At 44.0% G+C, this 16,386-nt stretch overlaps 1 protein-coding gene across 1 annotated transcript; it reads left to right on the top strand.

Annotated features, from left to right (window-relative positions):
- Positions 1 to 6,141: 6,141 nt before the first annotated feature.
- On the top strand, positions 6,142 to 13,944 carry Spata45 (spermatogenesis associated 45). Its single transcript, XM_059280415.1, has 3 exons — positions 6,142 to 6,225; positions 8,944 to 9,255; positions 13,881 to 13,944. Exons 2-3 carry the CDS (start codon positions 8,982 to 8,984, stop codon positions 13,898 to 13,900), a joined length of 294 nt encoding a protein of 97 aa, XP_059136398.1. The 5' UTR covers positions 6,142 to 6,225; positions 8,944 to 8,981; the 3' UTR covers positions 13,901 to 13,944.
- Positions 13,945 to 16,386: the final 2,442 nt, after the last annotated feature.

The raw sequence follows: 16,386 nt of genomic DNA, 5'->3' as shown, positions 1-16,386 counted from the left end.
GGGGAACGGGGGACCAGAAGTGGAAAGAAGTGAGGAAGTCCAGAACTTGAAACCCTCTGTGTGTGCACTCCCCCACCTCACTGAGACATTTCAGCTGTGTGCATATATTGAATTCCTAGAATAAAAATCTTAGGATTGTCCTCCTGTGCTTTTGTTTTTCTTCTCTTTGTCCTTTACAGCAGTTGAAGTTGTCAGTAAAATGAAACCACATTGGTGGATGAAAACACATTATTCTTCTAGATCTTTTAGTTGTACATCACATCTAGGGTCAGCCATTCCACACTTGCTTAACCTCACCGTGAAGGTGACAAGAATTGTTCAAGCTCTGTGATTACCAACTTCAAATTCCTTTAAACATTTTAATTCTATTTAAGGTTAAGCATGTGATCTATATTCCCCTAGAGATTCTTAAATATAATGTCTAATTTATAACGAGATAAACTTAAGCAATGCTATACTGTAGCCAGCTTGCACAGGCTTGGGAGAACTGATTGATTTTGCCTCTAGTGAGATCACTGCTGGTAGATTAAAATTGTCCATCTTGGGCTAGAGAGATGACTCAGCAGTTAAAAGCACGTGCTCTTGAAGAGGACCTAGGTTCGAGTCCAAGCACTCACATGGTGTCTCACAACCATCTGTAATTCTGGTTCCATGGGATCTAAAGTCCTCTTCTGGCTTATGTAGGCACCAGGCAAGCCTATGGCAAAATAAAGTAAATCTAAAATAGCTTTTAATTGTTCATAATGGGAGTATTTATATAATGGAAATGGGAGAATGCTACATTTAACTGTTGAACCCTACTAAAAGTCTAAGAAAACAAATAATCTGTTATGGTTTGAATCATAACTATTCCCCCAAGTCTAGTGTGTTAAAGACATGGTCCTCAGATGTTGGTTGTGTTGGGGAGTGGTGGAACCTTTAGGGAGCCCAGCCCCTTTCTTTGTCTTTTCTCCTCTGTTACCATGAAGTGAACAGCTTTGCCTTGCCTCATGCTCCCTACCATGATATCCTACCCCTTCACCATTCCGAAGTAATGGAGCCAACACATGGCCTGAACCTCTGAAACCATCAAGCTAAACCCTTCCCCGTTCAGCCGATTTTCCCAGGTATTTTGCCACAGTCCTGGAAAACCTATCATACCATCTAAAATATTTAAAATAATATTTACAGATTTAATACGTTTAAACTTAGATCAAAATGTATTATTTTTTCAGGGGGTCAGGGTTTGATACAGGGTTTCTCTGTGTAGCCTTGGCTGTCCTGGAACTCACTCTTTAGACCAGGCTGGCCCTGAACCAGAGATCCACTTGCCTTTGCCTCCTGGGTGCTGAGATTAAAGGTGTGAGCCACCACTGCCTGGTGGTGTATTCTTTTAAACAACAAAATAGAGATTGGAGAGATGGCTCAGGGGTTAAGAGCACTGGCTGCTCTTCCAAAGGACCTGGGTTCAACTCCCAGCAACCACGTGGCAGCTCACAACTGTCTGTAACTCCAGCTCTGAGGGATTCGACACCCTCACACATGCAGACAAAACACCAAAGCACATAAAATACAAATAAGAATAAATCATTATTAAACAAATAAATAAATATCAATATAACAAGTGCTTCTTGAGGGCCAGGGACCTGGCTCAGCAAGGTAAGGGCACTTGTTACCAAGCCTGATGATCTGAGTTCCATCCTTGGAATCTACACAGTGCAAGAAAGAGAACTGACTCACACAAGTTGTCCTCTGACCTCCACATGTGCATCAAAGCACAAACACACACACACACACACACACACACACACACACAAATAATGATGATAACCAAAGCATAAGCATACAAATGATGATGGTAATAATAACAAATGTAAATAAATTTAAAATATCTCAAAATGTTCTTTCACGTGTGTGTGTGTGTGTGTGTGTGTGTGTGTGTGTGTGTGTGTGTGTGTGTTTTATGAAGACAGGGTTTCTCTGTGTAACAGTCCTGGCTGTCCTGGCATCTGCTTTGTAGACGAGGCTGGCCTCAAACTCACAGAGATCCACCTGCCTCTGCCTCCTGAGTGCTGGGATTAAAGGCATGCACCACCACCACCCAGCTCTTTCACCATTTTTAATTGCTTCATTTGAATTGATTGAAACTTCCACTGTATTTCCTCAGCACCCTTCCCCATTAGTGCAGGTATTTTAAAAAAGATTCATCTTTAGTTATGTCTCTGTATGGGTTTTTGTATATGGGTGCAGGTACCCAAGGATGCCAGACCAGGGTGTTAGAGGCCCTGGAGCTGGAGTTTCAGGTAGTCATCAACCACCTAACATAGGTGCTGGGAACTGAACTCAGGTCCTCTGCAAGAGCAATATTTCCTCTTAACCCCTGAGCCATTTCTACAGCTTTATTCAGGACTTTGTTGTTGATTTTATTGCTTGAAGCTTGTCTTGCGGGGAGGAGTTAAAATACAGAATGACATACATGGCATTCAAAGACATCCCAAATTTTACAGTCAATCTACTGTTCACCCTGCTACCCGTGGCAGCTGGTGTCTTCATTGACAAGTTTGTGCTAAAACAACTGGGCAACCTCTTTATTCTTCTCTTTAGAGTTCACTACTTTGGAATTAATCTGGTAAAACCTTGAAGAAAGAATTGGACAGACAAAAATAGACTTTCTCTCTCCTTCCCTATCCCTGGCCAGTCCAAAGCATGTACACCAGAGGAATCCTAAGGCTTCTATTTGCATAGAGTTGGAGAATAAATATTCCCTGAAAGCTGTATTTAGAGGAATTGCCAGATGAGCTTGGCCACAAGAAGTCAGTCACCTAATCTAAAGAGGCCTAGTAAAGGAGAGAACAAGGCTAAAGCCAGAGAGATCAGCTGAGTGAGCCAGCAGTTCTGAGAGGAAGACAGGAGAATGGAACAACTCCTAGGTGATGAACAAGCCTTGACAAGCCATGGGTGTGCGTGCACACACAAGTGTGCACCTGCACACATTTTTTCCGTGAGGAAGATTATGAAGAAAGGGTGATAAGGCCTCTGTAGCCTCAGGAAGGAATGTAGTGGGGGAGCGGTGAGGAGTGGCCTACAGCAGAGTGGACTTGGAGACATCGCTATAGCTTCGCTCTGGAGAGCTCTCCAGAGAGTGAGCAATGCCAGCTAGGAAGAAGAGAAAGGGCATCTCAGGAAGACTGGGATGGCTACAAGGTAAAGAATATGGTCTGGGGCCAAACTGGGGAAGACCTTGAGCTTCAGTCAGCCTCACTCTCTACACTAAAGAACCACTGACATTCTTGACCAGAGCAGCAGAATCAAAACACACCGTGGACTACAAGAAGAAACTGAGGTAGAAGAGCAGATGAAGATGCCTAGTAGGCAATAAAACACATGACACAATTTGGGCCTGTGGTTTCCTGAAGGCTCCATGTTGCTCCCCGAGTATCTGGAGAAGCATGTATAGTTATTACAAGACAGCCTATGTGTTTATAAGCTCACTTGTCTGCAGAATGACTTGCAAAAAAGTCATACATACCCCTTCATGGTCCTATTCCATCAATATATATATACAATATTGTTTTTAGCACAAATAATGCATATTAGTATCTAAAATAACTATTAGTGGTTTGAGGCAGAAACATCATATTTTTGAAACTTTTTTTTATACTGCTTAAAGTTTTTTCATTGTTTTTTTGAAACAAAGTCTTACTATGTGGCCCAGGCTGGCCTCAAAACAACTGGGCAACCTCTTTATTCTTCTCTTTAGAGTTCACTACTTTGGAATTAATCTGGTAAAACCTTGTCTCAAGCTCCCGAGTGCTGGGACCACAGGTGTGCAGCACCACACACAACTCTCTTAAGTCATCCTTGAATCTCCTTCCCGTAGCATTGATCTAGACAGGAAAGCTCAGTAGGAATTCAGTGAATGAGTATCCTTAGCACAGCAGTAGATATGCACTAGCTACCTAGCTAGTTTTATGTCAACTTGACACAAGCTAGAGTCATCTGAGAGGAGGGAGCCTGAATGGAGAAAATACCTCCTTAAGATCTGGCTGTAGGCAAGCCTGTAGGGCATTTCTTTCCTTCCTTCCTTCCTTCCTTCCTTCCTTCCTTCCTTCCTTCCTTCCTTCCTTCCTCTCTTTCTTCTCTCTCTCTCTCTCTCTCTCTCTCTCTCTCTCTCTCTCTCTCTCTCTCTCAAGATTTATTTATTTATTATGTATACAGAAGAGGGCACCAGATCTCATTATAGATGATTGTGAGCCACCATGTGGTTGCTGGGAACTAACTCAGGACCTATGGAAGAACAGCCAGTGCTCTTAACCTCTGAGCCATCTCTCCAGCCTCTAGAGCATTTTCTTAATTAGTCATTGACGGGGAGGGCCCAGTCCATTGTGGATGGTGCCACCCCTGGGCTGGTGGTCCTGGATTCTTTAAGAAAGCAGGCTGAGGAAGCCAGTAAGCAGCACTCCTCCATAACCCCTGCATCAGCTCCTGCTTCCAGATTCCTGCCCTGCATGAGTTCCTGTCCTCACTGCTTTTGATGATGAACTGTTATATGGAACTATGAGTGAAATAAACCCTTTCTTCCTCAAGTTGGTTTGGTCATGGTGTTCCACCATAGCAATAGTAACCTTAAGACACTACCATAGCAAACAGATTCCTCGGGTCTAAACCTGAGAACATGATGATGGTAACACACCATCCCTTTGGTCAGATGAGTGAAAGCTGGTGTGGCTCAGTGTTAGAACAGAATGAAGTAAGCCTTTAGTGATATGTAGGGTGGTTGGTAAACCAAAGTATTGGGAGGATGAGGATCACTGTAGTCTTAAAGTGCAGCCCGCAGGGAAAATAATCTCTGAGCAAGGAAAATCTGTTGCTTGAGAATAACCAGGGTAGGTTACTTACATGACAAATTATCACATTGTAAAATAATGGTATTTGGGCACAGCATGCATAACTTTCTAAACTAATAACCTCAGATATATTTTAGAAAAACTAATGTTGACCATCTTTTTCAGCCTTTTTAATTCCAGCAGACACTTTAATTTGTTATCAAATCCCAAAGATCTATCATGGTTAGCCCCATCTCTAAGTAAGCCAAAGCTCACAGGGTAAAAACCTTCCTCCAGCTGCCCTGGAAGTGAGAGAATCCAGCATCCTTGAGTTTAAAAATGTCAAGATTATGTTCAATGGATTTGTGTTCTTTTGATACCCTTTGCATTATCTGTGGCATTAAAAACAAAACAAAGCTGTTCTCATCCCTCCAACCACTCTGCATTGGTCTCCATAGTCACCCCACTCCAGGCTCACTAACTTGGCTGATCTAACGTTTGTTTGCTGACTGTTACACACTTATTCAGTGAACTAGTGTGTAAACTTTCACTGCCAGTCTTTCCCCATCACTAATTCCTGCAAGGAAATATAAGAAATTCTGACTTTTATATTTCTGAAATTTATTTCTTAAGAATTTCTTTAAAAGCAGGAGGAGATCTCTTCTGAAGAAAGATATCTGAGCCAGTGTAATGACACACTCCCTCAGTCCCAGGACTCAGAGGCAGGTGGATCTCAGGGAGTTGGAAGCCAGCCTGGTCTCCATAGTGAGTTCCAGGACAGCCAGGGCTACATAGTGAGACTGTCTAAAAAGGCAAAAACAAACAAACAAACAAACAAAAAGATATCTGAATAGTCCTTTGTGCAAAACATGAAGGTATTTTTTTCTTTTGGAGATGAGATCATGTGATATTACTCAAGCTGCCCCCAAATTCTTGGCCTCAAGTGATCCTTGTTTCTCAGCCTCCATGTAGCTGGAATCCCAGGCTCATGCCGCCACCCAAGTGGGCTCCTAGCACTTCTCTTCACGGAAGCACGCTCTTGATTGGCACCAGGCACAGAATGGGCACTCAAGAAATTCAGCACACAGCAAACGGAAGCACACACAGCACAGCTTTCCATGTGTGCCTTACGTAATCCCAGCTTCCTCCCTGTCGTCTGCCACACAACTCAATGAGTATCTTTGTTCCCATTTGACAGGTGATTTAGTGTCTCACTGACAATAAACACAAGTCAAGTCACTTAGCCAAGGACACCTAGTTAGGAAAGAAGTGGTCTCTGAAGAGACTTCCTCTGTTAAGCAGGGTTCCGAGAACAGAACAGAGCTGAGGTGACAGAGCTCAGAAAGTTCTATCACCGGGGTAGTCCAGTGGGCTGATTACCATTGTGTACTTCATAGGCTTCGGGTTGGTGTTGTTCAAGGTAATTCACAGTTGATGTGCCCGTAGGAATAATAATACTATTTCTCTCTGTATGTAGTCTATTCTCATTATTCTTGTAATTGTATTCATAAAATCACTGTAAACACTGAACTAGCAAATACCACTTTCCTAGATGATCAAGTTCCTATAAGCTTTGGTAAACCAGTCAATGTATAACCTTGTTTTGTGTATGCTTATAGTTCGTTGTTATTTTGATATGGGATCATACTATATTGCCTAGTCTGTTCTTGCACTGCTGGGCTCAAATGATCCTCCTACCCCAGCCTCCTGGTAACTGGGACTATAGTGTACCTTGCTTCTGTTTAAAAGCCACCTTATTTGATCTATATTGAGAACCCAAATTTGATCCATTGAATTCACAGCCAACATCTCAGATCTAACACATTCTTCTACCTTTGGGTGCATAAGAATACTTGATAGCATTCCAGTACTACACTTGGGTCATCTTAAACATTAAAGAAACAAAACCTCACAGACGTGAAGAATATGATGCTAAATAGACCACAGAGAGTAAAGTCTGAGAGTGGAGAAAAGAAGGTCGAGTGGCCACACTCCTCACCAGGGAGGGGCAGCAGGAAACAGACTTCTTGCTGCTCTGTGCTGTCTTCCATGGACTGTGAAAGCCACAAGTACTGACCTGGGCTACAGATTTTAGTGACAGGAAAGCTTAACATGAACTCTACAAATAAAGTCTGCTGTGTTCATGATTCACATTTTCAAATATCTTCAGTGTCATAGGTTACACACACAGCTTGTCTCCGTCTAGAAGACTGTAAAATTAGGAGAACGAGCTGTGCAGACTGACCTGTTCCTGTGCCAATCACCCAAAGGGCCACTCTTCTAGGCTTGCAGCCTGTGCAGGCTGGTGCTCATCAGGCCTCAGTCTTGGCAGGCATTCTGCTTTTGACCTCCTGAATGTCTCAATTGATTTTTAAAACAAGAATTCGGTAGTTTCAGCTTCACTGGAGCCCACCAATTTTCATCACAATACATGTAAACAGATTAGTGATGAGGGAGACCAAGATATACTGTTTGCTTGTCAGATAGACTACACCTTTTTCTTTTCAAAGCGCCTAATTACGTGATAAATTGCATGACCGTTTGTGGAGGATGGGCAATAGACTCTGATAGGTATTAGTTCATCTAGTCTATGTGATACTCTGAACCGGTTGTCTTCACTGACTTGTCAGGAAGCTGAGGCCCAGAGAAGGTGAGTAACTCAAAGTGTGTGTGTAGTAGGTAGTGCAGGTAGCACATAGACCCAAATGACCACAAGTCCATGGTTTTACCTCTGCGTTCCACAGATGAGTGTTGGGCTCAAATTTGTAAGTGATATAAAGTGGTAATTTTGTGATCCCAGTGAACCTTGCATGTCTGTATATCTTTTGCAGTAGATCTATAAAATGGGCTTTCAACAAAATATGAATCCTATGTCCATTTGTTTTTCATATGTACATCATCCAGAGAATAACAATACTATCAAAGCCAGGCTGAGAATATCAGTGGTAGAGTTCTTGTCTCAAATATGCAGTTCCTAGTATCCTCCAAAAGTATTAAAGGAGATAGAATTTAGAGTTTAAGTTCTGATAAATTTGTATCTTTAGTAAGAGATATTTAATGATTAAATGAGGTATTTGAGCCAACTAGGTTTATCCATTGTTTGTTTAGTTTTGTGTTTTTGTTTTTTTGATTACGGTATCTATACATAGCCCTGGCTGTCCTGAAACTTACTATGTAGACCAGGCTGGCCTTGAATTCACAAAGATGCACTTGCCTCTGCCTCCTTAGTACTGGGGTTAAAGGTATGCACCATCACACCCAGGCAAATTATTCTTGATAATTTTTATTGTCACATTATTAATTGGTACTTAGAATGGTTAGTGTTACTAAAACAACTCAAATTATTTGATGTTAATTGTTCTACAAAGCATTTTTAATTCCTTTAATTAAAAATTGCCAGATCTAAATGCCGGGCCCTGCAATCTTCATTCCCAGTAGCTTAAGGTGGTTCTTCAGAGGTTTTTTGAGAGGATTGGATCGGCAATTTTTGAGAGGATTTTTTTCTTCCTTCGGCAATAGATATCTAAAGAGATCTATTTAAATCACTTAAATACCAGCAGACTATTTTAGGTAGTTTATACATTATCTTTTGTATGTGCTTTTATTGTTGTTTTGTTTTCTGAAGCAGGAGTTCACTCTATCCCAGGCTGACCCAGAGCTTACTCTGTAACCCTGGCTGGCCTTAAACTCAATACAATCATTCTACCTCAACCTCCTGAATGCTGAGGTTCAGGTATGAGTGCTAAGGCACCCAGGTTCAACTGCTTCTTAACGGGCTCCTCCATTATAATTATACTTTGTTCAAACTGCAGCAGATATTGTAAAAGATACAGCTCTAAGCTCACAGATTTCCCAAAGCAGAAAGGTAAAATAGAAAAGGTTCATAAGTCAGAGATGGAAACATAAACTGCCGGCCCATCTTAGATCAGTCACAGGCTATTGTGGCAGGAAAATACAACATTAGTTGTTGGGTGCTGCTGAATTTTGTAGTATTTGGGGGGCAATAATGACCCGAGTCGGTTCTGTAGCATGTTTCGAAACATGGTCTTGCAGAAGAAGAAAGTACTGGTAAATGTGGATATGATGGTGAATCTGGCTTCTGAGTTGGACAGGAAACTAATAAGCAATGTGTTTGCAGGACGGCAAGAGTCAGCTGATAACTGGTGTGCTAACAAAATGGCATCTGTGAACAAGAGCATTGATGTGAAAAGAGACAGACCGAGCAGAAAGCAGCTTCTGGAAGAGATAAACGAAAAGCGTGAGTCCTACTGTCTGGTGGAGAGAAGCAATCAAGTCAGCTTCCTGCGAGTTCAGAAGAGGCACTTCAGCCAGGCCTACCAGTCTTTAGCCTGTGTGAATGTCAAAGAGTCTGTTCCTGAAAGTGACAGGACCTCCTGGGTCGGTCGGGGCCTCTTTGTTCGCAAGGAGAGAAGGCACTTTCCACCGAAAAGTAAGATAATATGGTAGGACTCCTACCAACCTGCAGGAGTGTAGCTAGAGTTTTCCTACCTTGCCTGCAGTCAGGACAAATCTCTCTCACCCACCAGTCCCACAGCTGCTCAGACCCAACCAAGTAAACACAAAGACTTAAATTGCTTACAAACTGTATGGCCGTGGCAGGCTTCTTGCTAACTGTTCCTTTAGCTTAAATTAATCCATTTCTATAAATCTATACCTTGCCACGTGGCCTGTGGCTTACCGGCATCTTCACATGCTGATTGTCATGGCGGCGGCTGGAGGTGTCTCCCCCCACCTTCCTGTTCTCTCAATTCTCCTCTCTGTTAGTCCCGCCTATACTTCCTGCCTGGCCACTGGCCAATTGGTGTTTTATTTATTGACCAATCAGAGCATTTGACATACAGACCATCTCACAGCACTTCCCCTTTTCTTTTTTTTAAAAGGAAGGTTTTAACTTTTACGTATCTCCAAAGCCAGCTTGGTATATTTGGGAATTTGGGCGTAGCTTCTCTTACTACTTCCTGCTGGAGGGGGGCGCTGTATCTTATGGGGACACAAAGAAAATTTTAGGATTATGGAGTAGTCCGTGAGGGTGTATCGTCTGAGCCAGTTGCCTTGAAACGGTTCTGGATGTTGGCTCATCTGGGCATTGGTGTCATCGGAGACCTTTCAGGGGGTCTTGGCTGGTCAAACCTGATGTATCTTAATCTGGAACAAATCCATAGCCTCTGGCTTTCTGTGGAAACAAAAGCAGAGCCTCCTTTCCAAAGCAACATATCCTTACATCCAAAATTTGAAGTCAAGGTACCTTTAAAATATACATTTTGGCATAACTCAACAGCTTTTACAATCAAATGTTTTTCTGCAGTTACGAATACCAAAGAGAGCATAATCCAGATTCTCTGTGTGATAGCCATCTTTATGTGGCTTATTTTTTATATTATCTTGAACCTATTGCTTTAAACTGCAGCATTCTAAGACTAAAACGGTGCTGTGGCTGCTGGCTCCACCCACTTCAGCTTCCCAACATGGCAGTGGTATGTTTTTCGCCAGCTCTGGGAGTCTATGTTTCTATCAAAGCAGCGTGTAGCCCAGAAACCTTTTTTTTTTTTTTTTTCATACTAGCAAAGGCTAAATCCACCACACAACTTAATGTGCCACTTGCAGAGTCCTCATTCCCACCATACTGAAGATTAAGCGCACATGCCAGGAACCTACCATAGTAGCTCAAACATGCAGGCTGCCGCTGACTTGAAAGAGACAACTAGGAATTGTTTTTAGCTCTGTTTTAGAATCTTTTTACTCAGGTTTTAGGTGGAAACTCTTGCCAACACGTTGGGCGCCATTTGTAGCTAGAGTTTTCCTGCTTTGCCTGCAGTCAGGACAAATCTTTGTCACCTGCCAGTCCCACAGCTGCTCAGACCCAACCAAGTAAACACAGAGACTTAAATTGCTTACAAACTGTATGGCCATGGCAGGCTTCTTGCTAACTGTTCCTTTAGCTTAAATTAATCCATTTCTATAAATCTATACCTTGCCACGTGGCCCGTGGCTTACCAGCATCTTCACATGCTGCTTGTCATGGCGGCGGCTGGCAGTGTCTCCCCCCACCTTCCTGCTCTCTCAATTCTCCTCTCTGTTAGTCCCGCCTATACTTCTTGCCTGGCCACTGGCCAATTGGTGTTTTATTTATTGACCAATCAGAGCATTTGACATACAGACCATCCCACAGCACAGGAGGGATAAATATGGAGACTCAGCAGAATTTCTGGGTTGTTAAGGGGTTCGAAGACATTGCCCTGGGGGTCTCTGAAGGCAAAAATAGATTATTTGGTATAAGCCCCACTACAGACCAGAGACTCACTTTCTTGTGTCTGTAGGGCCCTACAGACCACAGGCCAGTTCATTCAGTGGACTGGTGTTTGAGCCCTGCAGTCTGCATTTCCAGCAGACTAAGGTGGTTCTTAACTGCCTGACAATCACATTTTGAGAAAAACTGCATTTCCTTCAGAGACCTCCTGTGTCACCAATTTCATTGTCTACAGAATTTGATGTTCAAAATTGAAGTAAAATGGGTTTTTAGTAACAAATGTGACATGTAATGCCAAAAGAAGCAGTAATAAAACTATGGAGAGAAGTTGGGTGAGGGGTGGTGTTTTGGTATTGTTACAAATATGGATTGTGACTATCTATCCTGCAGTCAAGTCAGGCAACTGACAATATCTTCTCATTTATTTAGAGAAAGTGTGCATATGTAATTATATTCAATATAGCCAATGCATTATTAATTTAGTTCACAAAGACTGACCCACATTGACCATTAGTGGCCATGACTTTGCATTTGGCCAGTGTCCTTAGGGAGTGGTGGTACAGTGTGGCATGGAAAACCCAGACACTGTATTGTGATTTGAGGTTAGTCTGTAACAATTGTATTTCTTTTTTTTTTAAAAAAAAAAAAAAAACAATACTCAACTATCTTTATAAAAAAGAATGCTTTGCCATTCCTAATTCTAAAAGAAAAAAAGTACAATTCTTTACTGGAACTATTCAGAGCAGCAGTATGTCAGTTCTCAGCACTTTGATGGTAGTGAGAACATCCCCCTTAGAGGAACATACGTGGTTTCATACAATACAGAGCAGGACCATGTATGGTTTTATACAGTACAGAGCAGGACCATGCATGGTTTCATACAATACAGAGTAGGACCATGTGTGGTTTCATACAATACAGAGCAGGACCATGAGTTGTTTCATACAGTACAGAGCAGGACCATGTGTGGTTTCATACAGTACAGAGCAGGACCATGTGTGGTTTCATACACTACAGAGCAGGACCATGTGTGGTTTCATACAATACAGAGCAGGACCATGCATGGTTTCATACAGTACAGAGAAGGACCATGCGTGGTTTCATACAGTTCAGAGTCTAGCATGTCTAATCCCACAACTAGCTTTCATACTGTCAAAACTGTAAACCAATAACCCCCAAACATTACGTCTTTCATATTTAGAAAGCCCCTTGCCTTTGATTTGAGTTTCATTGAGAAATAGGATGAAGATGAAAATGCTGACTTATTGAAAAAGCAGACCTTCACTGGAGAAACTCGCTAAAAAGAGGTCAAGCAGCCATTCCCAGAGCAGAACTTGAGGTCTGCTGCTCTCGGCTGAGAACAAATGACAGAGAGAGCCCTGGAGGCCAGCAGGTGCCGAGAAGATCATTTGTTAAGTTAGGAGCTGGGACATTATGGTTTGATAAAGGCATTAATTTGGTAGGTTTCAACAAATTAAGTTATACACATATTTGCTACAAAGTAACAGCCTCTCTTGGGAAGACAGTGCTCTCCTGTCCTGAATGTGGAAGGGTGAGGAGGTGGCAGCTGGTAGACTGTACAGTTACTTTCTGTTACTGTGATAGGACATTTTGAGTTACAGCTCCAGAGGGTTAGTGTCCATAATGTCAGGGTGGAGGCAGCAGGCAGGCATGGCGGGTGGAGCAGGACACTGAGAGCTCACATCTTGGACCTGGAGCACAAAGCAGAGAGATATCTGTGAGGAGAGTGAAGCCCTAACCTCTCAAAGCTCAATCCCAGTGACGTACTTCTTCTGGCAAGACTACGTCCCCTAAACTTCCCCAAACAGCACCATGAACTGGGGACCAAGTGTTCAAATGCCTGAGCCTGTGGGGACATTCCCATTCAGACAACTGCCAGAGGACTTACATTTCATCTCTTTTCTGATGACCCCGCATTTTAATTTCTGACCCCTCTTCTGACCTTCAGCCATGAATACTATCTATCACATTGCCACTCTACTTGAAGTCATCTGCAGTTTAGTATCGCTGAGACAAAATTCCTGTTACCAAACACATCACTTGTCATCAGCCTTACCTTCCTCATCTGGGAAAGTAGCCAAAGTAGAACTCTGGCCCTCACACTCCACACCAGTATGTGAGCAAGTCCTATCAATTCCTCTTCCAAAATCAGTCCTGAGTCTGAACCCGCCACTACACTGGTCCAACCTATAATCAAAGAAGTGTGTCAGGGGCCTCTGGCTGCCTAGTTTGCACCCTTTCTGCTCCCACATTTACTTCACAGGACAGCCTGAGTGAACTGTTCAGAACATGTTACCCGCTGCACAAAACTCCTCTGTGGTTTCCTACCACGCTGAAGACAAAAATCCACATCCCACCCTGTGCCGCACACGCTGAGGATAAAATCCACATCCCACCCTGTGCCGCACACGCTGAGGATAAAATCCACATCCCACCCTGTGCTGCACACGCTGAGGATAAAATCCACATTCCACCCTGTACTGCACGATTCTCCATGAACAGTCCAGGTGCAGACCTCCTTTGCTCACCCCGGCCTCTCCACTTCACTTTATTCCTCTTCTGGGACGTGCTGAGCCGGCTCCCACCTCAGGAACTTGGCACACGCTCTTCTCCCTCCCCCGCCCCTTTGTGTGTGTGTGTGTGTGTGTGTGTGTGTGTGTCTGTCTCAAATATGCAGTGTCTAGAGGTAATAGATTGGATTACTGAGATGTATTTCTTTTTGATGTTTTGCTTGTGAGCCCAGCCTTTCATCATCTCACCAGCCCAATGTATTTTTTATCTTTCAGATAATGCCATATTTGGATAAAGTACATGTCCAGAGACCACACAAATAAATTCTCTTCCATCAGTCTTCAATGTCTGTGAATTACTTAGAAATACTATGAATGAAACTGGCCTGGTGTCATGGTGAGCACCTGTAACCTCAGCACTCAGGAGGACAGTGTACTCCAGGCCAGCCTGGGCTATATCTCAGGCCCTTGTCCCTATGTTTTCACTTCCCAACAGTAGATAGCTAGTTTTGAGTAGCTTGAAGGGTGGCCTCCTGCTTCCATGAGCTTGGGCACTAAAAGAAGAGATGAAACCCTTGGTTCACAGCCGAGAACTCTGGCTCCAGCTCATTCTCTTCCCCCAGCCCACTGCCTCAGAACCCTCGGGGCTAGGCAAAGCTGCCTGGTAGACAGACACAGGCAAAGCTGCCCGGTAGACAGACACGGATCAAAGCTGCATGGCAGACAGACACGGGTCAAAGCTGCACGGCAGACAGACACAGGCAAAGCTGCCCGGCAGACAGACACAGGCAAAGCTGCCCGGTAGACAGACACGGATCAAAGCTGCATGGCAGACAGACACAGGCAAAACTGCCCGGTAGACAGACACGGGTCAAAGCTGCCCGGCAGACAGACACAGGCAAAGCTGCACGGCAGACAGACATAGGCAAAGCTGCCCGGTAGACAGACACAGGCAAAGCTGCATGGCAGACAGACACAGGTTTTGGCTGCACGGCAGAGGGCCTCTGCTGAGCATAAACAACCCAACCTTTGCCTGTAAGGAGACTTTATCTTTATTGTGTGAGGTGACCAGGCCTCTCTCTGCTCCAGGGGGAGACCTTATCTCTGTCTTCTGAGGCGATCACCTGGTATCAAGGCTATCAGAGCCTCTGCCCCCTGCCTGGACAGAAACAAGAGACCAGATCTACTGAGCTTGTGCCCTAAGCAGTCCAATTAGAGATAACAAGGCACAGTGTTCTCTAGGGACGAGCACAGAGCAGCGAATGCCAGGTTATACACAGTCGTTGCACCCCTCCACCTCCTTTCCCTGACCCCATCCCCCTCTCCTGTAGGTATGTCTCTGCCTTTGTGGAACTGGCTGCAGTTCTCTGGACTTGCCTCTGTCTCTGAGCTCCCTCCCCTCCTGTGGTTCATAATCCTTCCTTCAGCCCTTCCCATTAAATAGTTCTACTTTGCCCTGTGTACTCTATAGCAGTCTTAAGCAAAGCCAGAAACTCAAAAGTACAGTTGTCTTTGGACTCTGACCCTACCTGAGACAGCAGACATCCTCTCACCTCCTGGAGCGCTTCCTATCGGTCAGTGACATGTGATAATGGGGAGTTGAGCCCACAGGATTCTCTCTGCTTCCCCACTACTCTGGGAAGGACATTGGTGTTGTAGCATTGTCATGGTTGTCACAGACAGCTGGTACTTCCTCTCTATGCTCCTACCGACTTCATGTCCTTTCCCAGAACTGCAGTGTGCCCAGAGAGATGGGATGGCAGAGCTAGAGGCCAATCAAAGCCAACTAGACCATGACCACCTATGTGGGCTTCTGAATGAGAAGGGCCTGGGTCAATATAAGGGCTGGGTTGATTCCTCAGTATGGATGGGCTGTGTGAGGATACACAGACATAAAGGCCCTTACTCAAGTTTGTATTTTTCCTTGAGTAGAATAAACTCCACTTAGGAGCAGAGAATCTGCACATTTCTCTCAGAGATTTTGCTGAAAACACTCTTCATATTATGACCTCCTTTGTAGGCTCTTCCTCCTCTATGAGACTGTGAGACTGGTTACAGAGCATCTGGACCTCAGACATTGTTCCTAGGCTGGGGCAGTGGCACATACCTTTAACTTTGGCACTCAGCAGGCAGAGGCAGACGGGTGTTCAAGGCCAGCCTAGTTGGTGTACCTAGTGAGTTTCAGGCCAGCCAGGCTTACAGGGAGTTGGGGGTGGGGGGCAGGAATGGAAAAACAATTCACTGCAGCCACATTGGGAGGAAGTCAGGAGGCCATCATTAGGGTCTGTGCATGGGGATTAGAGTTAAACAGAGCAGAAACATATGTATAAGTAGTCCTAATCAAGATGTATTCTTACCCACCGTTGACACATTACTGTCTAGGCTCTAGTCTGTCCTGTAAGGTGATCTGACAAGTTGTCAGACCTGTATAATCTCTTCTTGGGAGAGAAGTTCCTCCTCTAGCTGGCACCAGATTAAAGGTTGTGATTTCTGGGGAAATTCCAGTTCCTTGAGGTTCACTGTTTTAATATTCTGATAGCCAGCTAAAAGGACGGGTACAATTGTGTCTTCATAATAATGCAAGTCTTGTATGGAGATCCAAGGGGACATTGGGGCAGACTATTGTGTCATTAATAAAGGGTTATTAATGTCACGGACCAACAACAGCAGGGCAGGGGTTCTGAGGAAAGTTTGATAACATGGTGGGGTGCTGAAGAGAGGAATAGGACCCCTCCTCGCCCTGTGGCAGAAGTGGAGGTCTCTGCTTATCTCTGAGGACAGT

Source organism: Peromyscus eremicus, chromosome 15, assembly GCF_949786415.1.
Source record: "Peromyscus eremicus chromosome 15, PerEre_H2_v1, whole genome shotgun sequence".
Classification (NCBI taxonomy): Eukaryota; Metazoa; Chordata; class Mammalia; order Rodentia; family Cricetidae; genus Peromyscus; species Peromyscus eremicus.
This window is presented reverse-complemented; position numbering and strand designations above follow the sequence as displayed.